Source organism: Macadamia integrifolia, chromosome 3 (genome assembly GCF_013358625.1).
Source record: "Macadamia integrifolia cultivar HAES 741 chromosome 3, SCU_Mint_v3, whole genome shotgun sequence".
In the NCBI taxonomy this organism is placed as follows: Eukaryota; Viridiplantae; Streptophyta; class Magnoliopsida; order Proteales; family Proteaceae; genus Macadamia; species Macadamia integrifolia.
Genome location: NC_056559.1, coordinates 30,699,690 through 30,716,872, shown reverse-complemented (window position 1 = coordinate 30,716,872; position 17,183 = coordinate 30,699,690). Strand labels below are relative to the sequence as shown.

The following is a 17,183-nucleotide window of genomic DNA, read 5'->3' as shown; positions in this document are numbered from 1 at the left end:
AAAAAAAAAAAAAAGGAGCACTAGATGAACAATCCATTAAAATCTCAGCCAATTCTGATGGTGGATGAACAAGGAAACTCAAGAATGTGGGTACCCGAATAATCAGAATGTGATGGTTTGAATATATGATTCAGATTAAGAACTAACAGCAATCAGACCAGTGAACACCAAGGAATCAACTAGATAATGGTTGGAAACTAGGATTCAAAATTAGGAACCGAACTGATATACGCTACTGACCTGTTTTCAGAAACTTAGAAGAATAGAGAAGATGAGAAGAAGAGAGGATATGACCTGGGAATCACCATCCTATGCCTAGGCTGGAATCACCACCAACCAACCTGTTGAATCACCCAAACAGAATTCTAATTCACCACAGAACTTTGAGAAGCAAAAAATTTTTTAGTTGTTAAAACCATGGGGTAGTGATGTAGGAGGGTGCCTAGACATCTAGGTTTCCTACAGGGACTACTCAACTAGAACATGGTAAACTCAATAGGGCTTGGATTGGGTTAGGTTCAGTAGAGCTCAGCAATAATACAGATTTAGCATGCAAAATAATAGACTAATTAACAGAGCAACAATGATCAATAATAATTTAAGCGGAAAAACACATAAACTACTTAAGCATCAAATGGGGATATGGGGAAGGGAATATAGCAGCATGTCTATATTATTAGGTTTAGCATAAATCAGCCAAGATACAAAGTATGATAAGCAAACCATACAGTTCTCTAAAACCAGCCAGCTAGTAATGTAAAAGAACAGGAATTCTTTAAAATAGAGAACAATTTTAGATTTCAGTTTTTTTTTTGGGGGGGATGGGGAATGGGAAAATAACAAGGGAGTCAATGGAGGTGGAATGGGGAGGGGATTTACTTACCTTATTGCTGTAGGTCTGAGAAGAAGAGAAGAGAACCAGGTCCTCCAAGGTGTAGAAGTGCAGTCCACGCTAAGAAGAGCAAACTGTAGCCATGGCAGTCATTATTGTTGTGAATGATGCTTGAAGAAGTCGCAGCAATTTCAGCAGCATGTTCATAGATCCAGCAGGGTTGTATTAGAGGGACAACCAAGATGAAAGAGGGAGAGAAGGCGAGAAAGAGAGAGAAAGTCAAGAAAGGGAGAGGGCAAGAGTGAGAAACAGAAAGATGGAGAATCATGAGAGAGAGGGACAATGATTTTTCTTCATTAACTCCAATCGTGGCCAATGGCCGTACATAAATAGTGAGATAATTACTAAAAAAGAAAAGGCTAATCCTAGGAACTTAATCTCAGAATAAAAAGTTTCCTAAAAAAAGCAAATAGGAAATAAAATAGGTGTGTTATTTAGTTTCCTACCTAATTCAAAGACCTAAAATAAACAAGATACTAAGAAGTAAAACTACTAAAATAACAAATCAGCAGTGGGGTCCACAAAATCTGGACAATAGGAGAGAGAGAGGAAGAGACCAGCTGGTCGATCAGCAGCCTTTCTTCCTCCTTTCTTCCTTCTTTCTTTTAGTTTCCTTTTGTGAGACTATGTTCCAGCCAAATAGAATGCAAACGTGGTTGGGTCTTGCGTTTACGTCGCTGGTACACGTGGATGTCGCCATCAAGCAATCTCTAGGCCTTTCATTGTTTATATAGAGATTGAAGTATGCTCACGATAGGAAAGAAAAAGTAAACATAGGAAACATCCTTCCACTAAAGCTGGATTAGTGTTCCACAAGAATAGAATAGGTGTCCCATATGATTAAAACTCTATCCAATCCTTAACAAACAAGGAAATAACTATGACTTCATGAACTAAAACAACTCAAACTATACCCCTTGATTTTGGGTGAACCGTGGTTCAGTTTTGAACAAAACATTTAGTTCAAAACTAGAATTGCTATTATTTGGCTTTGCCCCTACACTGGTACTTGTTGAAGTACCACTGATCTGCATAAACTATTCCTGGCTTAAAATCATTCATCCCCAATGAATGTGCAAAGGACATGTAGTGCTCGTAGAAATCTGGGTTAAGTCGCTTGAAGCCATTGGCATGAATCAATGCACAATCAGATTGCGGATGACCCTTCCACTAGATGAGGAAAGAATGGAAACCACCTCCGTTACGAGTCATAGTGTACTTGTTGTCCATCACTTCCTCAATCTCATCCTCAGTAGGTGGAACTATCTTCGGAAACCTCAGCATGTGCTCATAATCTCCTTCATTTGAATGATGTCCCAAGTAAAGTGTGAAGTCAGCACGTTAAAGACGTTTCTTATGGTCATATCAACAGACAACTCTAGCTCATAAGCATTAGGTCTTAAGACCTTTGTAGGGACCCATCTTGCATGGGTGGAGCTTCATTTTTGCACTAGGAGGGAATATTTTTTGGAGTGATACGAAGCATAACTATATCCCTTGGCTGAAGCTCCGTAAATCGATAATACCGATTAGCTGAAGCTTTATAAGCATCTTCATAGAATGTTAGTATGCACCTCGGTTGATGTGGTATATTGAACTTATCCACTTCAATTTGACATGTTCTTGAGGCGGAAGGGGAACAAGGTTGATATATTGAACTTATCCACTTCAATTTGACATGTTCTTGAGGCGAAAGGGGAACAAGGTTGATAGGTCGTTTAGTTTGAACTCCGAGAACAATCTCAAAAGGAGTACAACCTATAGTCCTATTCACTGAGCTGTTATACATGAATTCGACGATGTCAAGAATGGATGGCTAGGCCCTCATATTCTCTCACAAGGCAACATAATAATTTACCCAAATTATGGCTGACAACCTCGGTTTAGGCATTTCTTGTGGATGATTGGCTGTAGAGAATTGTAATTTGGTGTTGGTCTTCATCCACGATGTTTTCTAGAAATAACTCATAAATTTGACAACTTGATCTGAGACACTCAACTCTAGCAGTCAATTAAGTCGCACAACCGCTTTGAAGAAAATAGAGGCTATATGGCTAGCACCGAACATCTTGCGACATGGAATGAAATGTGCCATCTTTGAAAATTCATCAACCATAATAAGTATAGAGTTCTGCATTTTCCGTGTAAATGATAGTCCAAGCATAAAGTTTATACAAATGTGTGCCCACGCTGCATGTGTGACGGGTAGTGGTGAATACCAATGTTTGAAATTTCATTCAAAACGACTGAAATTTCATGAAATATTTCGGTTTCAACAAAGGTCGATATGAAACCAAGTGCGATACTTGGGTCATACCATGTTTCAGTCGGGATTCTGCAAATTCAGCAAAATTTAGACCATGTTTTGATTTTGTTATTGTTTCAATCAAACCCTTTGTATAAAATGCATGATTTTGTTCGAAATTTTGCAGTTCCACTACGTTTGAAGGGCCTAAAATAGGGTTTCCTAGAACTCTAGAATTGTCAGGAACTAATTTGCCATTTGGGCCTCAAAACCATCAATAGAAACCTGCAATCGAAATTTCAGTTTTCGACCAAAATTTCATGGTTCCGTGAAATATTTCAGTTTTGAGCTTGGTTGAAACCAAGCCAAAACCGAAAACTTGAACCTTGAACCTTGGGGAATACAAACCGGTTTTCTGCTTCATTCCCTTTGCACATTTACAAATTTGGCTCCGTTTGATCACATGATCCACATCCTTTTGTATTCGCATCCATTAATACCGATTGGAGACCCGATATGGTTTCCTCCTTGCCAAAATTCTCTTCAAAGTCCCCCGTCATGCAACTCCTGTATAAAGTCATTTTGTAAGGATGACTCAGGCAGAAATAAGAAAGTTATTATTTCCTAAGAGCTTGTTCAGTACCACCAGTACCAGAAATGCATCTTCTTCACCTAGCGCCATAGTTTTTAAGGCGGTAAGGCGACGGAGGCGTTTGAGGGTCTTTCGGAGCGCCTTAGCTATAAGGCGGGCATAAAGCGTCGCCTTATCGACTAAAGCGTTCCTGTGTAATTTGTTTATAAAACCAATCTATTTGGCTCAAATCTTAGTTGAATCCTATTACTCATATGTTAAATAAATATTAAAAGTTCATATTCATACCAATGTAAGATATTCATCAAGAAAATAAATCAATAAAGTGAATAAACTAAGTTCATCTTCATCAATCATCAATCATCAATCATCAAGTATCATGACATATTAACATATAATATGAATACATAATTATGAAACAAAATTATAAAAAGATACCCATTATGGACTATGGGGTGGGAATTTAGGATTCCTCTCACCTTGTTGCAACATCTGGCATATGGTAGAGAAATCCGTGTCTGAAGCATACCCATCCTTGATGTGGTCTACACACATCGCATAGGCTTAGAAGCTGTGGAGAGTCAACACTTTGCTACTCAATCCATGTCTGATACGAAATAATGTGGTTCTATCCCCCTAACAAAATCAGATGCAATTTAAAATCTAGTCAGATACTGTCCTGATAGGAGAATACCATTTTAAATTCTCAGAATGACCAGATGGTCAGATAGAACCACTATCTGGTAGAGTCAAGGAAACTCATATCAGAATTACAGAACCAGAATAGGAGAAGCTTCATATCTCACCAAGCAAAACTCAGAAACAGATGAAAAGCTTGTTGAAGGACTTAGTAACCTAGAGGAACGGTCCATTAAAATAAAAACTAACAACAATATTAACCAGAGAACTACCAATGAATCAACTAGATAATGATCTGAAATTAGGATTCAAAATTAGGAACCAATACTGATATACGTAAGAAATACTGACCAGTTTTCAACAACATAGAAGAATAAAGAAGATGAGAAGAAGAGAGGTTAGGACCTGGGAATCACCACCAACCAACCCGTTGAATCACTGCAACAGAGTTCTGATTCACCACAGAACTATGAGAAGCAAAAGCTTTCTTAATTGATAAAACCGTGGCTAGGCTCTAGGCCTTAGATTGATTATATAGTGACTGAAGTGTGCGTACAATAGGAAAGAAAAAGTAGAGTTTACATTGGAAACATCCATCCACTAAAGCTGGACTTAGTGTTCCACAAAAATAAAGCTCAATCTGAACGACGTAAATAGAGTAGGTATCTCACATGATTAAATTCTATCCAAACTAGGGATTCTATTCACATGAGACTATCCAATCCGTGACAAACAAGGAAATAATAATGTCTTAATAAAATATAACCCCACAATTTGGGTGAACCATAGTTCAGTTTTGAACCAAAAATTTAGTTCAAAATAGGAACACAAGCCATTATTTGGATTCTATTCTTCCATCTGTTGGAAAAACCATTCTGCGCACCAACCCCGTGTATTATTGGATGCTTATTAATCTGTTGTTAATTATTGCACCCAAGGCCCAAGACTTTGAACAGATCAAGCTGACAAAACATTTTAGGAGGGGCAGAAGTGTCACTACCTACTACTAAGAGATTTTAGATTAGGTGAGTAAACTTTTGTACTCAACTTTTAGATTTTTGTCACAAGCACAGATGATGAGCCCAATGGACTCTTCCTAATTTCACTCAACCTTTGTTAACCACTTAAATAAAAAATTCCTGGTTCCCAACAACATCCCCCCACCCCCCCCCCATCCAAAAAAAAAGTGGAGGAAGTAGAAGAAGAAAAGTCCGTTCATCTCTCTTTTTTGTAGCCATAAGATATTGTTGAACGAATCTGAAACCAGTACCTGCAAAGGAGAAGAGAGAGGAGAGAGCAATGGAGTGATGGAGCACGATTGATTCAAAAGTCCCCATCGTGGCCTGCCAACCTTTTTTTTTTTAATAAGACTCCGTGTTACAAGTAGAGTCCAAGTAGGATTCCTACTTAGAGTACAACTCTAATTACAATATAAAAAGGAAACTAAACTAAAACGGTAAACTGAAGTAGACACAACTATCATGATTAACTACCTATATAAAAAAGTACCGCAGGATATTGGACAATAATACCCCTGTGGTACATGTACGCAACTTAACAGTGGACAGGACCCGTGCTATGTATATGTCAATTTTACTTCCTGACTACCAAGTACATTTAGGCCCAACAACATCTCACATTTCCATCCTTGTTTTTGGATTTTCTACCTCCATATACATTCTACAGTCTGTTCTTTTACGTTGATGTTTCTAAATGCTCCTTGGCTGGTTATGCATAGTGGTTTTTTTTTCCCCCTTTCCCATGTGATAACATTTATTAAAATGAATAATCAAATCTGTTCTCACCAGTACCTTGAATGCATAATAGATAGTTTAGCATTGTCTGAAAAGTTTGAACGACAAATTCCAAAGAATCAACAAGAGTCATTAGTGTATAATTTAATGGATTGATAATAGTAGTGATTTATAGATAGAAAGTCTGAAAATAATTTAGCGTGTTAGCATATATATTATGTGTGTGTTTGAGTCCATAGTTGGTTTTGATAAATCGATAAAAAAAAAATAATAATAATAATTAATCAAAATAATATAGAAACTAATTAAATGTTATGGATTGTAAATTAGATAAAATAGATGAGTCTATACAAAAATTGGGTAATATGTAGTTTCAATATTAAAGGATACAATGTTAAATAGTCATAGAAATTGACTATACAATGGTACGGATTCTGAAGATTTGTTGACCCTGCAGAAAGAACGGTTAAACATAGTAGAGTATGATAATATAGTGGAATTATTAGAAAATTGAAGAACGGTGTGTATATATATTAATCTGTCAATTGATGAAAGAAATGTCTTGATCAGAAAGATCCAAGTCACATATCTTCAAAATGAAGAAATTCTTAGTTATTATGGATATAATTTTGAAGAATGTTCAAATGACTTCTTTGATAGACAATTAGATGAATATGAGAAATGGAATCAGAAGATGACTTCTTTAATAAACAATTAGAAGAAGAGCTTGATATGGTTAAAATATTTAGGGACAATGCCTCCTGGCAGGAAGACATCAGTCCTAGTGATGAAGATGATGCTTTCAGAAAAGAAAATCATTGAGAAGAAATATTTGTAGGAGATGATAAGCCATCAACTTCTACTCGTAAAGAAGAACCTATTCCTACAAATCAATGAAGAGATGATTTGAATAAGCAACCCATAGCTCAACACGAAACATACTTAGATCTTAAAAATATTTCATTTAAAGACCATACACGAATAATTGGGCAGGCTCATTATCTGTCGTAGTCACTAATTATAAAATTATGTGGTCTAAGGAAAGATTCTTAGAATATATATTTGCAACACTTCAAGAGATCTGTTGCAATGACTTAAAGGTTGGAACAATTTGATTTTTAAGTCTTGAAGATACCATTAAGAAATTTACTGAAATCTTGAAGGAAGAGTTCATCGGAGAAGACGCTGATGAAGTTCTTCAAGAAAATGCAAATTACGTACTCTCAAAACTTGAGTAATGTAATGTTTGTTAGGGAAAAAGAAAGGTGCCTAGTCACGTTGCTCCTTTGCCCAGACACAGCAGTGTGCAAAATTACCTCCCCTCCCCATGTGAAATAGAAAAAGTCCATCCATGTTGATGCCCCCCTGTGCACGCTCTCATTGACCCCCACATTGGTGCAAAGGCCACATAAAGTTCCTGTCTGAATGTTCTTGATTTTGTTCATTTGCTCTCTTTTTGAAATTTCTATTGATATATGTGTATGTTAACTGTTAATTTGGGCGAGCCAATGTTAAAAATCCTCACAAGTGATGTGTTTATAGATGCCCTAATGATTCCAATGACCACATCCTATTAAATGTTCAATTTCATCGAAGGGGAACAACCCATAGTTCCCATTCAGTGGTAGCAATATAGGATTGAAAACTTGAAATTTTGTGTGGGCATGTTTCTTCATGTCCAGTAAACATTTTTTTGCCAGGAAAAATTAGCATCTCCTGATGAGCTCGAACCTTTTATGAGTCATGCGTCTCAAATGGCTTCTCTCGACTACATCGTTTCAGTGGAAAGTGACATTTTCATTCCTTCATACTCTGGGAACATGGCACGGGCAGTTGAAGGTCACCGTCGGTTTTTGGGACACCGGAAGACATTTTCTCCCGATAGGCAAGATATTTTCTTTTTATTAAGGATTGAACAGTGGTCGTCTTATATGCACTTCAAATATTTCCAAATTGTTGTCCTAAATATTATATATATATATATATATATATAGCTTCCTAGTTTCCAATTAAGGAAAATGCTACTTCATGGAGCCCTTAATCTATTGTTTTTAATCTCATCTTCCTCTACCAGGAAGGCACTTGTTCATCTATTTGATAAAGTGGAACGGGGATCACTAAATGAAGGCAGAAGCCTATCTGAGAGAATAATTGAAATCCACAAAAGAAGGTATTGGGCTGGAAGGTTACTCTCTATTGATGGTTTAAGTTGATCAGATGCTGCCATATAACATGATATTGAATTTCTTAATTGAATATGTATTATGATTTGTTGTGCATTTGTTTCAAGTGTTCTATACTATCCGGGCCACGGGTCCTGCTGAGGAGGTTTCTTTGGCTAGTGATTAACCTCAATTGTGCCTTTCCCCATTAGAAAGTCCAGTCGAGTGCATTTCATTTTTTTCATGGCCCCTATTGAATGGATAAACATCATATATGGTGGAATATCAGAGTAGAGATCCAACAAAGTATTTGTTTCAGACAATTTGTTTTTGGCATTAGATATTTAATTTCACATTCATAATCATTTTCTTAAAAATTGAACAGGCAAGGGTCGCCGCGGAAGAGGAAAGGCCCCATCTCAGGAACGAAGGGCAGAGAAAGGTTTCGATCGGAAGAAGCATTTTATGTGAATCCATTACCAGATTGTTTATGTCAAAAGGAACAAAGCAGCACTAGTACTACATTTATCAACACGTAGATTAGATATAGAAGCTGAATTACTCCATGAAGTACATATCAGTTCCCAGTTTCTTCAAAAGCTCCTGGAACTGGTTCTGCCATAGTAGAAGTGCTATTGCGGAATGTGTATATCCTGAGTCTAGGTAGCTGAGGATGGAATTGAAATCCAAGTGTACATGAAGATGGTGGTGGTGGTGCGAACGGAGAGGAAGCTACTTGAGAGTTGAGACGGGTACTCGAAATACTACTATATTGTATGTTTTCTGTGTAAGAGCATGTATTTAGTTGGAAAGGTTGGCCTGATCTTGAGAAGGAGGGGGAAATTTATTTGCTATACCATAGCTGTTGGAAGTATACTGCCTTTTCCTGTATCTATTCAATTGGTAGTTACAAAGAGCAATAAAAATGAGAAGCAAAGAGCCATTTCCACGAATCTGGTGCCTTTCTTGTTTCTTGTTTAAGTATAACTTTCTTAATAGTTTCTATATCCCATGCTGTTGGAATAGTTGTCAAGGCGTCGTCTAGGTGGCATCTTGGACCCTTGGTCGACTTGTTCGTGTCACCTTGCATCTAGGCCCCTTTCAATACCTTGTTCCCAGTGTGAATGGCTCCAAGGAGGTAATAAGAGGAGTCAAACTCAGAACCATACTTTTTGAGGCAAAGATTCCTTACCAACTCGATTACCCCTAGGGCTTTCTATCTATCATGTGGTTAAATTGATTGCAATGTACTACCATGTGACAATAACAGTTGATGAAGGCTGAATACCTTTCACCTTTATTAAGAGTGAAGAAAAAAACCACAAAAGTGGATTGGCCTGTCAAGATTTCCCGTAGGTTGCAAACACAAGTTCTTCAAAGCCTCTATTAAGGCAATGGATTAGGTCAAGGTGTGCCCATGTTCAGTCCCACTACTGAGCTCATTGACTTCGTTGTTGACTCAAAACTTGACAACTGATTATTTTGTTGGTGGTATTAAATTAAGCCACAGGTGAAGTAGTCATACTTGTTTTCATCACTAAAAATTTTTTTGCAATGGTTTTTTAAGGGAGAAGGAAAGGTATGCTGCTGATATATCGTAAGTTAGCGAATAACATCAATGGAGGCACATGATAATGTATCATACAAGAAGGATATGGGGGTTATTTAAAAAGGGGAAGAGAGAGATAGATATAGATCCTAGCTTCCAGTATACCGGCGGTATCCAACCTTTTCCCTTTTTTTTATTAGATCAAGTTTCCCTTTACCAATGATAAAAAGAGAACCTCTTAATCCACCACATTTGAACCTTGGACTAGAATGGGAAATGGTAGCTTTGACCTCGATGAAAGTCACCAATTTTGAATCATAGAGCCACATCCCCTAGATGAAGAGACCGAGGTCATAAAACATTTAATCCTTTTCTATTAAACTTTAAGTTCTTGTGCTTTGGAGAACATTCAAGCCAAGCCATTGGAAGAACACCAAATACCTTGTTGGGAAGATTGAACATCATCCCAATAATAGTAATGCAACATTTTTGCTATTGAACCTGAGGACATTAATATTTTTAGAGATAAAAGATTCTCGTGCCAACAATGTAGGGATGTTTTCTTATGTCCTCTCGCATTCTAACTCTGACCATGTGGGGTGTTTTTTTTTTTCTGGACGAAACTGTTTCCCACATTGTGATTGGTATAAGGTATGAATCTCCCTTTGCATTGTCAGAGTAGGGAACCCTCAGCCCAATATTTGAAGTTTGGTATAGTTTTTATCTTTAAATTTTATTTGTTTACACAATATTTTATGCAAACGATAAGTTAAATGAGGTTTAAATTTCGTGGACATATAGATCTCAAGGTTCTTTATTTACATTTCAAATTTCAGTAAAAAATGTTTTTCTATAAGAAAAAGGAAGTGTCAAAAGATTCTGAAGTCCTAACAGAATAGATGAATTTTCAACAAAATGCATGAACATACATGAGAGGAAAAATGATTGATATTTTTCAATTATTTTGGTAGAAGGCTAAATGATTGAGTTCAAGACTAGAATTTGACCCGTGGTGGGTCAAACTGTTCTTAAACATCATGTGTGACATTTTTTTTCTTTTTAGAAACACAGAAACCAAAATTAAATCACATGCGCGGACACATCCACACCCCTCAGGCTCAGATCCTCTTCAGCCATGTTGGAAGTCCAGCATACATTTGACAAATGGGAATACCGGAGCATTCACCTAGACACATGGGTGTCCTAGCAGCTGGAGATGATCTGGATCCCACATACATTGGAGTGGCGGTGATCTGGATCCCACATACATTGGGGTGTCAACGAATTAGGCCTAATTTGTCCATTTTCATTTAAAGCCCCACACCATTTTTCGCCCATTTAGGCAATCAAACCTCGTAGCCCAAGGCATGAACATATTTCTACTCAATTAGTTGGTTATTGATCCATTATCAGGCTTAAGGTAATTGAACTAAACCGTATATAATTGGGCTTTAAACAGATTAATTGACTAATTAAGATATAAACAATCCTTAAACATGATTATATTTGACTAATTGGACTATAAATTTGGTTATAATGTTTGAACGTTCCCAATGAAACAATCGTCAAACCATTATCTTACACCTAAGAATGTCCAATTATTAATTGATATGTATCTAACACATATTACTATCAATTGGACCAATCTCGGTTTCAGATCAAACCTATCCATGGGTCATACATTTCTTTTGTCATGCCCACCTAGTGGGATCAGGCTCTTCTGGAGTGTGATAAGACGCGTAACACACATCCAATGTCTAAGAATGCTCAAACACACAACCCAAGGCATTTCTGATCTTAGATGCGCGTTGTGTGTCACGTGACAGAGAATCCCGGTTCCACCTCGTGACAGGCATTTTGATTATGACCAAACTTAAAACCAATTGGACCTCACATTGAATCCGTGTTAACCCTAATAACGCTTTCAAGCCCACGACATTTTTGCCATTTATTAGTTTGTAACGTTTCTGTTTTTACCAAAAAAAAAAACGTTTCCTTAGAAAATTATTCCTTTTAATGGATTTAAACCAACCAATAGGAAGTTAGTATTAACGCTTCAGGATCCGTTCCCAAGGCCAAGAACACATCTCATCCGTCAGTCGAAATCGAGAGAAAAATACACTTAAATTCACTTCTAACCGTTCGATATCAGACACGGTGTGAAAACAAATTCTGGCCGTCCAGAGTGGCAATGATGCCACAAGAGGAGCTTTATAAATAGGGCTTAGCTGCTCTATTTTTCCTATAGAGTTTTTAGTTCCTATTGTATCCGAGGTGTTCGTATCAGATGCGGTCAGCGTAGCAAGAGCAATAGCAATGAGCCGCTCACATCCAAATTGCATTTTGGGGTCTAGTTCTTAATATGATGGCCGCATCGGTACCGAGCTCCTCAGCTCCAATTCTGATAAAGCTGATTCAACTCCAGTACCTAAAGCCATGACATCAAGAGCTGGATTGGTTGGTACATGCAGATTTGTACGTTCAGGGTTTTGGGGTATTGGTTTTAGGGTTTATGATGTTAATTTTAGAGAATAGATCAGGTCCTCGTATGAGAATCATTCATACAATACAAGCACCTGATCCACACTCTTGATTATAAGATTTAGGGTTTAAGGTTTAGGGTTTAGGGACTATGTATCTATATCATTATAGAGATAAAATAATAGAAAAGACTGCGTTTGATAATGTTTCTGATCCAGAAACAACGTTTAGTGACAAAAACAAAAATTTTAGTTTCTGTATCAAAATACTATTTTTTTTTTCTTTAACAAAATTGGAACATTTTTTTTTATTCACTTTTGTAAAAAAAAAAAAAAAAACGAAATACAGCATAAATGCACTAAACGCTTTATTTTGTTTTTCGTTCCCATAGAATGAAAAAACTTCAAAAACGTTTTTTTAGAACTTTACCAAGCACAACCTTAGTCTCGACAGATATTACCTTTATTTATTTATTTATTTATTTAAGATACCAATCTAATACTTGGGCGTCCAACCATCTACCTCCTAAAACTGGATCAGGTTTTCGTAATCCGCATAAGGTGATCATGCGGAGGATAATTATTCCTAAAGTCATAGATCAAATTCTTATACAAAAACCATTCTCGATTTAATCCACATAGATGGATGTGTGGATAAGTTACGAGGACATGATCCGCCCTCAAGCATCATCGATACTTGAATCCTCGGATCCTCCTGGCAAGCTGCATGTCTCGAGGCATAATGGTGACATGGTTGGCAAGCCTCAGCAGCCTCTTGCAAAGCCAGTATCGCATGAATCTGAAAGTGTAGATCTGCCTGTTCCAACCAATACCATTACCATTCAAGAAACAATTCTACAGTGAAGAAGAAGAAACAAAAATGTCTATCTCAACTCTTTCACCTACACTGTAGTCCTGAGGTATCTCTTGAACAAGCTTTTGGAATTGTTGTTTTGGGATCAAGAGATCTGTATTGTATTTGCGGAATTTTTTTTTTTTTTTGGGTAAATTATTTGCATATTTCACTAGATGATGATATAAGAGAAGAAGCAATAAGAAACAAGGGCAACCAAGAACAGTAGACCACATAGAATTGAAGAAAATTTAGATGAAGTTCATTGGTGTATACCGGTTAGCTACAACTCCAGGGCGGTACCTATGGGGCTTCTTCACCACTACAGCATTGGGGACTTCGTGAGGGATTTCCTGAAAATTCCAAAAGAGGAAGAAAGAATCTTCATATTTGTAACCTAGCAATATACGAAGTATACATTATTAGATGGTAATTCATGCATGAAATGTACCAGTATTTTGATGCTCTTTAGAAAATTCAAATAAAACTGAAGTTTTTATTTTATTTTTGGTGATGAATAATAGCGGGAAAGAATGCCCTTGCGCCTGTGAGGTGTGATCAACGAAGGGCATATGTGGGCATAAATAGGGGATGGGTTTTTAGGATTTCATAGGAATGGGGAAGGAGAAAAAAAAATAATACAATAGCTCCCAAAGGAAGAACGAAACTTGGTTGCCGCCTGAGTTGCAACCAAGGGATTGAATCTATGAGGTTGAGGTGGAAAATTTCACTCTAGGAGGGTATATTCAAACCTGCCCCTAGAATTCCTATTTCCTTGACTTTTAGCAGAGGTTGCAGCTACTGGGCAGCAACGAAAATTTCCCCCCTAAAGAAAATGGGAAATGAGTCAAAAACTACAAAGGATCAGCCCTCAAGCAATCGAGATAATGAAAGACAGATCATGCAACCACCTAGAGATGATGCATGAAAAATCATTTCAACCATTGTCCTCGTATATTTTCCTTTCCACTTGTTCTTTCAAGCACCTAAAGATAATGCATGGCAGATCATTTCAAGCAAATTCTAATATGAGTAAGATATATGCCCAAATCACAAGGGGGAGAGGTCCCTATAAAAGGCAATGTCCCCCCTATATCAGGGTGGGACCAATAAGCATACACTGAAACATCAATAGGGGTACAACTTTTGCCTTTCATGAGGGTGAGGCAATCATTTTGCCTCTCTCTGTGTTTAGATGCAGGGCCATGCTGCCTTTCAGGTTTCTTTTTCCCATAAGGTCACACTTCATAAATTTCAACAAACCCCCCTTGTTTCCTACACAATCTTCATATTTTAAAATAATGAAGAACAAACAAAAGAATGTTGAGTAAAGAAACACACTGTGGCCTTGGGTAGCCCTTTAGGATTCATTAATACATTGAACCTTTCTTCGAGCCATCTACAATTGCAAGATCACTCTTCTAAATCAGATTCTCAACCATCCAATTATATCTCTTAATTAGAAATATAATTTTTTGAAACAAAATAAAACTTTCAAGGAAATTGATCTATATTGATTGTTCACAAGAAGTCGAAGAAAATGATACAATTCATCAAGTAACACAATGATGGCATGTAAAATGCATAACTCGTATTTGTTCCTTTCTTTGCGTTTATTCACAGATGAGATTTCTTCGCACTAGACATGACATGGGTTTGCTTGAATACCATGTGTTTGATAAAATGGAACTTAAATTTCCCTCTTTCTATATCCTTATGGATTTTTCAAAGAAAGCATTTGAAGTAGCATAGAAGTATTCTTAACCATTTTGATGCACATGCCTTAGTTTTTTAAGCCTTTGGAGCTTGTTAATGTTTTTTTTTGGGCTGAGTTCAATTCATTTCTCTATCCTTTTGCTTCAATTGTTGTTTGTTTGAGTGATTTTCAGTTTCATATAGGTCTCTTTGCATGATAAAAAGTATCACAAGACTAATAGTTTCTTCTTCTCCCTTTTTTTTTTCCGTAGGTTTTCTCTAGTATAATTTCTATTTGTATCTATGACCTATTTATAATAAACCATTCAGAAGCATAAATTATGGATCATAGAAAATTATAATTTGATAACAGACTTAATATATTATATAATGATAAAATTAGTTTCGTATATTTATTTCTCATTAGGAATAAAAAATGGAAAAAAGAAAGCTGGCTGGTCACATGGCCGCTTCGCCGAAACACAAGGGTGTGTGAAATTACCACCCCACCCCTATGGAATAGATAATACAATTACAAAAAATGATATATTATAAATCGTTTGAAAAACATCAAAGTGATAAAATAGTTTTCAATAATATAACAAAGACCAAACCCTAATCTTAATCTTAGATCCGACTTTGATGAGGTTTCAAGGAAGAAAAGAATGTAACATAATCTTGCTTCACTGAAAATGAAAACACCGAAGGATTTTTCATTTAAATGTTGAATAAAATAGCAATAATCTAATGAAATGCTTTTGGAATAAAAGAAGCATATCGATGGTAGATCGCTTAAAAAAAACCACAAAATCAAATGATAGATCTATCAAAATCACAAGCGGTCAAGAACAATTGAAGAAAAAGATCACAAATGAAAGGGTAAGTTTCATTTAGACCTGATAAACCAACCCTTTTGTTCCCGATTTGAGCTATCTACGTTCTCTTCATCAGAAACCGGGTATGTCAATGGGTAAAATAATTTCCAAGAATATAACTAAAACTAAAACCCTAACCCTAACCCTAACCCGAGATCCGATTTGATTTGTTTTTCTGGGAAAAAAATTGGTCATAATTTTACTAAATGGGAAATCAAAACCGAAATCTTAAGTACGATATGAAAAGCGTCCATTGAAATAGTTAAATAAAAAACGATAATCCAACTATATACTTGTGGGATAAAGGAAAACAAATGAATAGTAGATTCTCTAAAAAAAAAAAGTAACACAAATGATAAAATAGTTTAAGAAAACTAAAACCCTGACCCTAGATCAGATTTTGATGGGATTTCGAGCAGAAGAAAACAATAGATTGCATGTGATATTAAAACAATTGAACCTAATAGTATCAGAATAATCAAATAAAATTGAAATATCAAAAACTTCAATCATAGTATGAAAATTTTCTATCAAAAAAAAAAAAAAAAAAGGGAAAAGATAACGAAAGTTACCTTGTCTTCTTCAAGCCGCAAACCTTAAGCTAGTAAACAGGGGAGCGGAATAAAAAAACAGAAGAAGCAGGCATTCGTTTTAAATAAAATTGAGCCCACATTGACAACTAATGTGGGTCCACCATGTCTATATTTTGGAACCCATTGTACGGATAAAATCTTGACCATTCGTTACTTCGAATACCCATTTAGGGATCATCAATCTAGTACATGCACCTCAATAAATCATTTGTCTCTATCTATGCCTAAGGGTGTCAATTTAAAATCAAAACTAAAGATCAATTCGAGCTTTTAAAACTGAAGAAAATTAAACTGAATAAATCTGTTCAAATTTTTGTTTAAAAAACTGGAATCTTTTCTAGGTTCAGTTCAGTTTCAATTTCATTACTAAAATCGTTAAACTGGACCAAATTACCTATTTTCAAACCGAATAAGGGGCAAAATAAAATTATATTATTTTTACCATTTTCATTAATGTGGATGATAAATTCTATTCATTTTTAATAGTTGATGAATATTTGGTGAATCATGAACCTAACAAAGATGATTTTTTTTGTTTCGTTTTGTTGGTGAAGATGTAAAAAGTTGGCTCAAATACCTAAATTAGAACCTAAATGTAAAATGAAACCAAATTAAAACTGAATAAAGAACTCAATATGAAACCGAATTAAAACCAAAACAAATTAAACCGAACCAAATAGATTCGATTAGATTTTGGTTCAAAAATATTTTTTTATTCTCAATTTAATTTGGTTTTGGTTGAAATATGATGTTGGATGGTTTAAGGCTTAGATGTATAGTAACTTACTGCTATGTTAAACCTAATTGATGTTTGTAAGGGTGTTACCTTATTGCTCTAAGTAGGTTGGACAGTT

The 17,183-nt window shown here is 36.1% G+C and overlaps 1 protein-coding gene and 2 long non-coding RNA genes across 4 annotated transcripts in view; 2 read left to right on the top strand and 1 right to left on the bottom strand.

Annotated features, from left to right (window-relative positions):
- Positions 1-9,237, top strand: part of LOC122073473 (O-fucosyltransferase 7-like) — a 35,673-nt gene extending 26,436 nt beyond the window's left edge. For both annotated transcript variants that reach the window (XM_042638067.1, XM_042638066.1), the window contains exons 10-12: positions 7,823-8,007; positions 8,197-8,292; positions 8,670-9,237. In XM_042638067.1, the coding sequence (XP_042494001.1) occupies positions 7,823-8,007; positions 8,197-8,292; positions 8,670-8,823 (435 nt within the window). In that variant the 3' untranslated portion in view covers positions 8,824-9,237. The remainder of the gene's footprint in view (positions 1-7,822; positions 8,008-8,196; positions 8,293-8,669) is intronic.
- A 3,517-nt stretch (positions 9,238-12,754) lies between these two features.
- LOC122074939 lies at positions 12,755-16,411 on the bottom strand. The gene is made up of 2 exons (XR_006139100.1): positions 16,309-16,411; positions 12,755-13,519 (listed from the first exon to the last, which is right to left on the bottom strand). It is a non-coding gene; the product is annotated as an uncharacterized LOC122074939 (long non-coding RNA).
- LOC122074940 lies at positions 13,081-13,670 on the top strand. Its single transcript, XR_006139101.1, has 2 exons — positions 13,081-13,233; positions 13,343-13,670. It is a non-coding gene; the product is annotated as an uncharacterized LOC122074940 (long non-coding RNA).
- Positions 16,412-17,183: the final 772 nt, after the last annotated feature.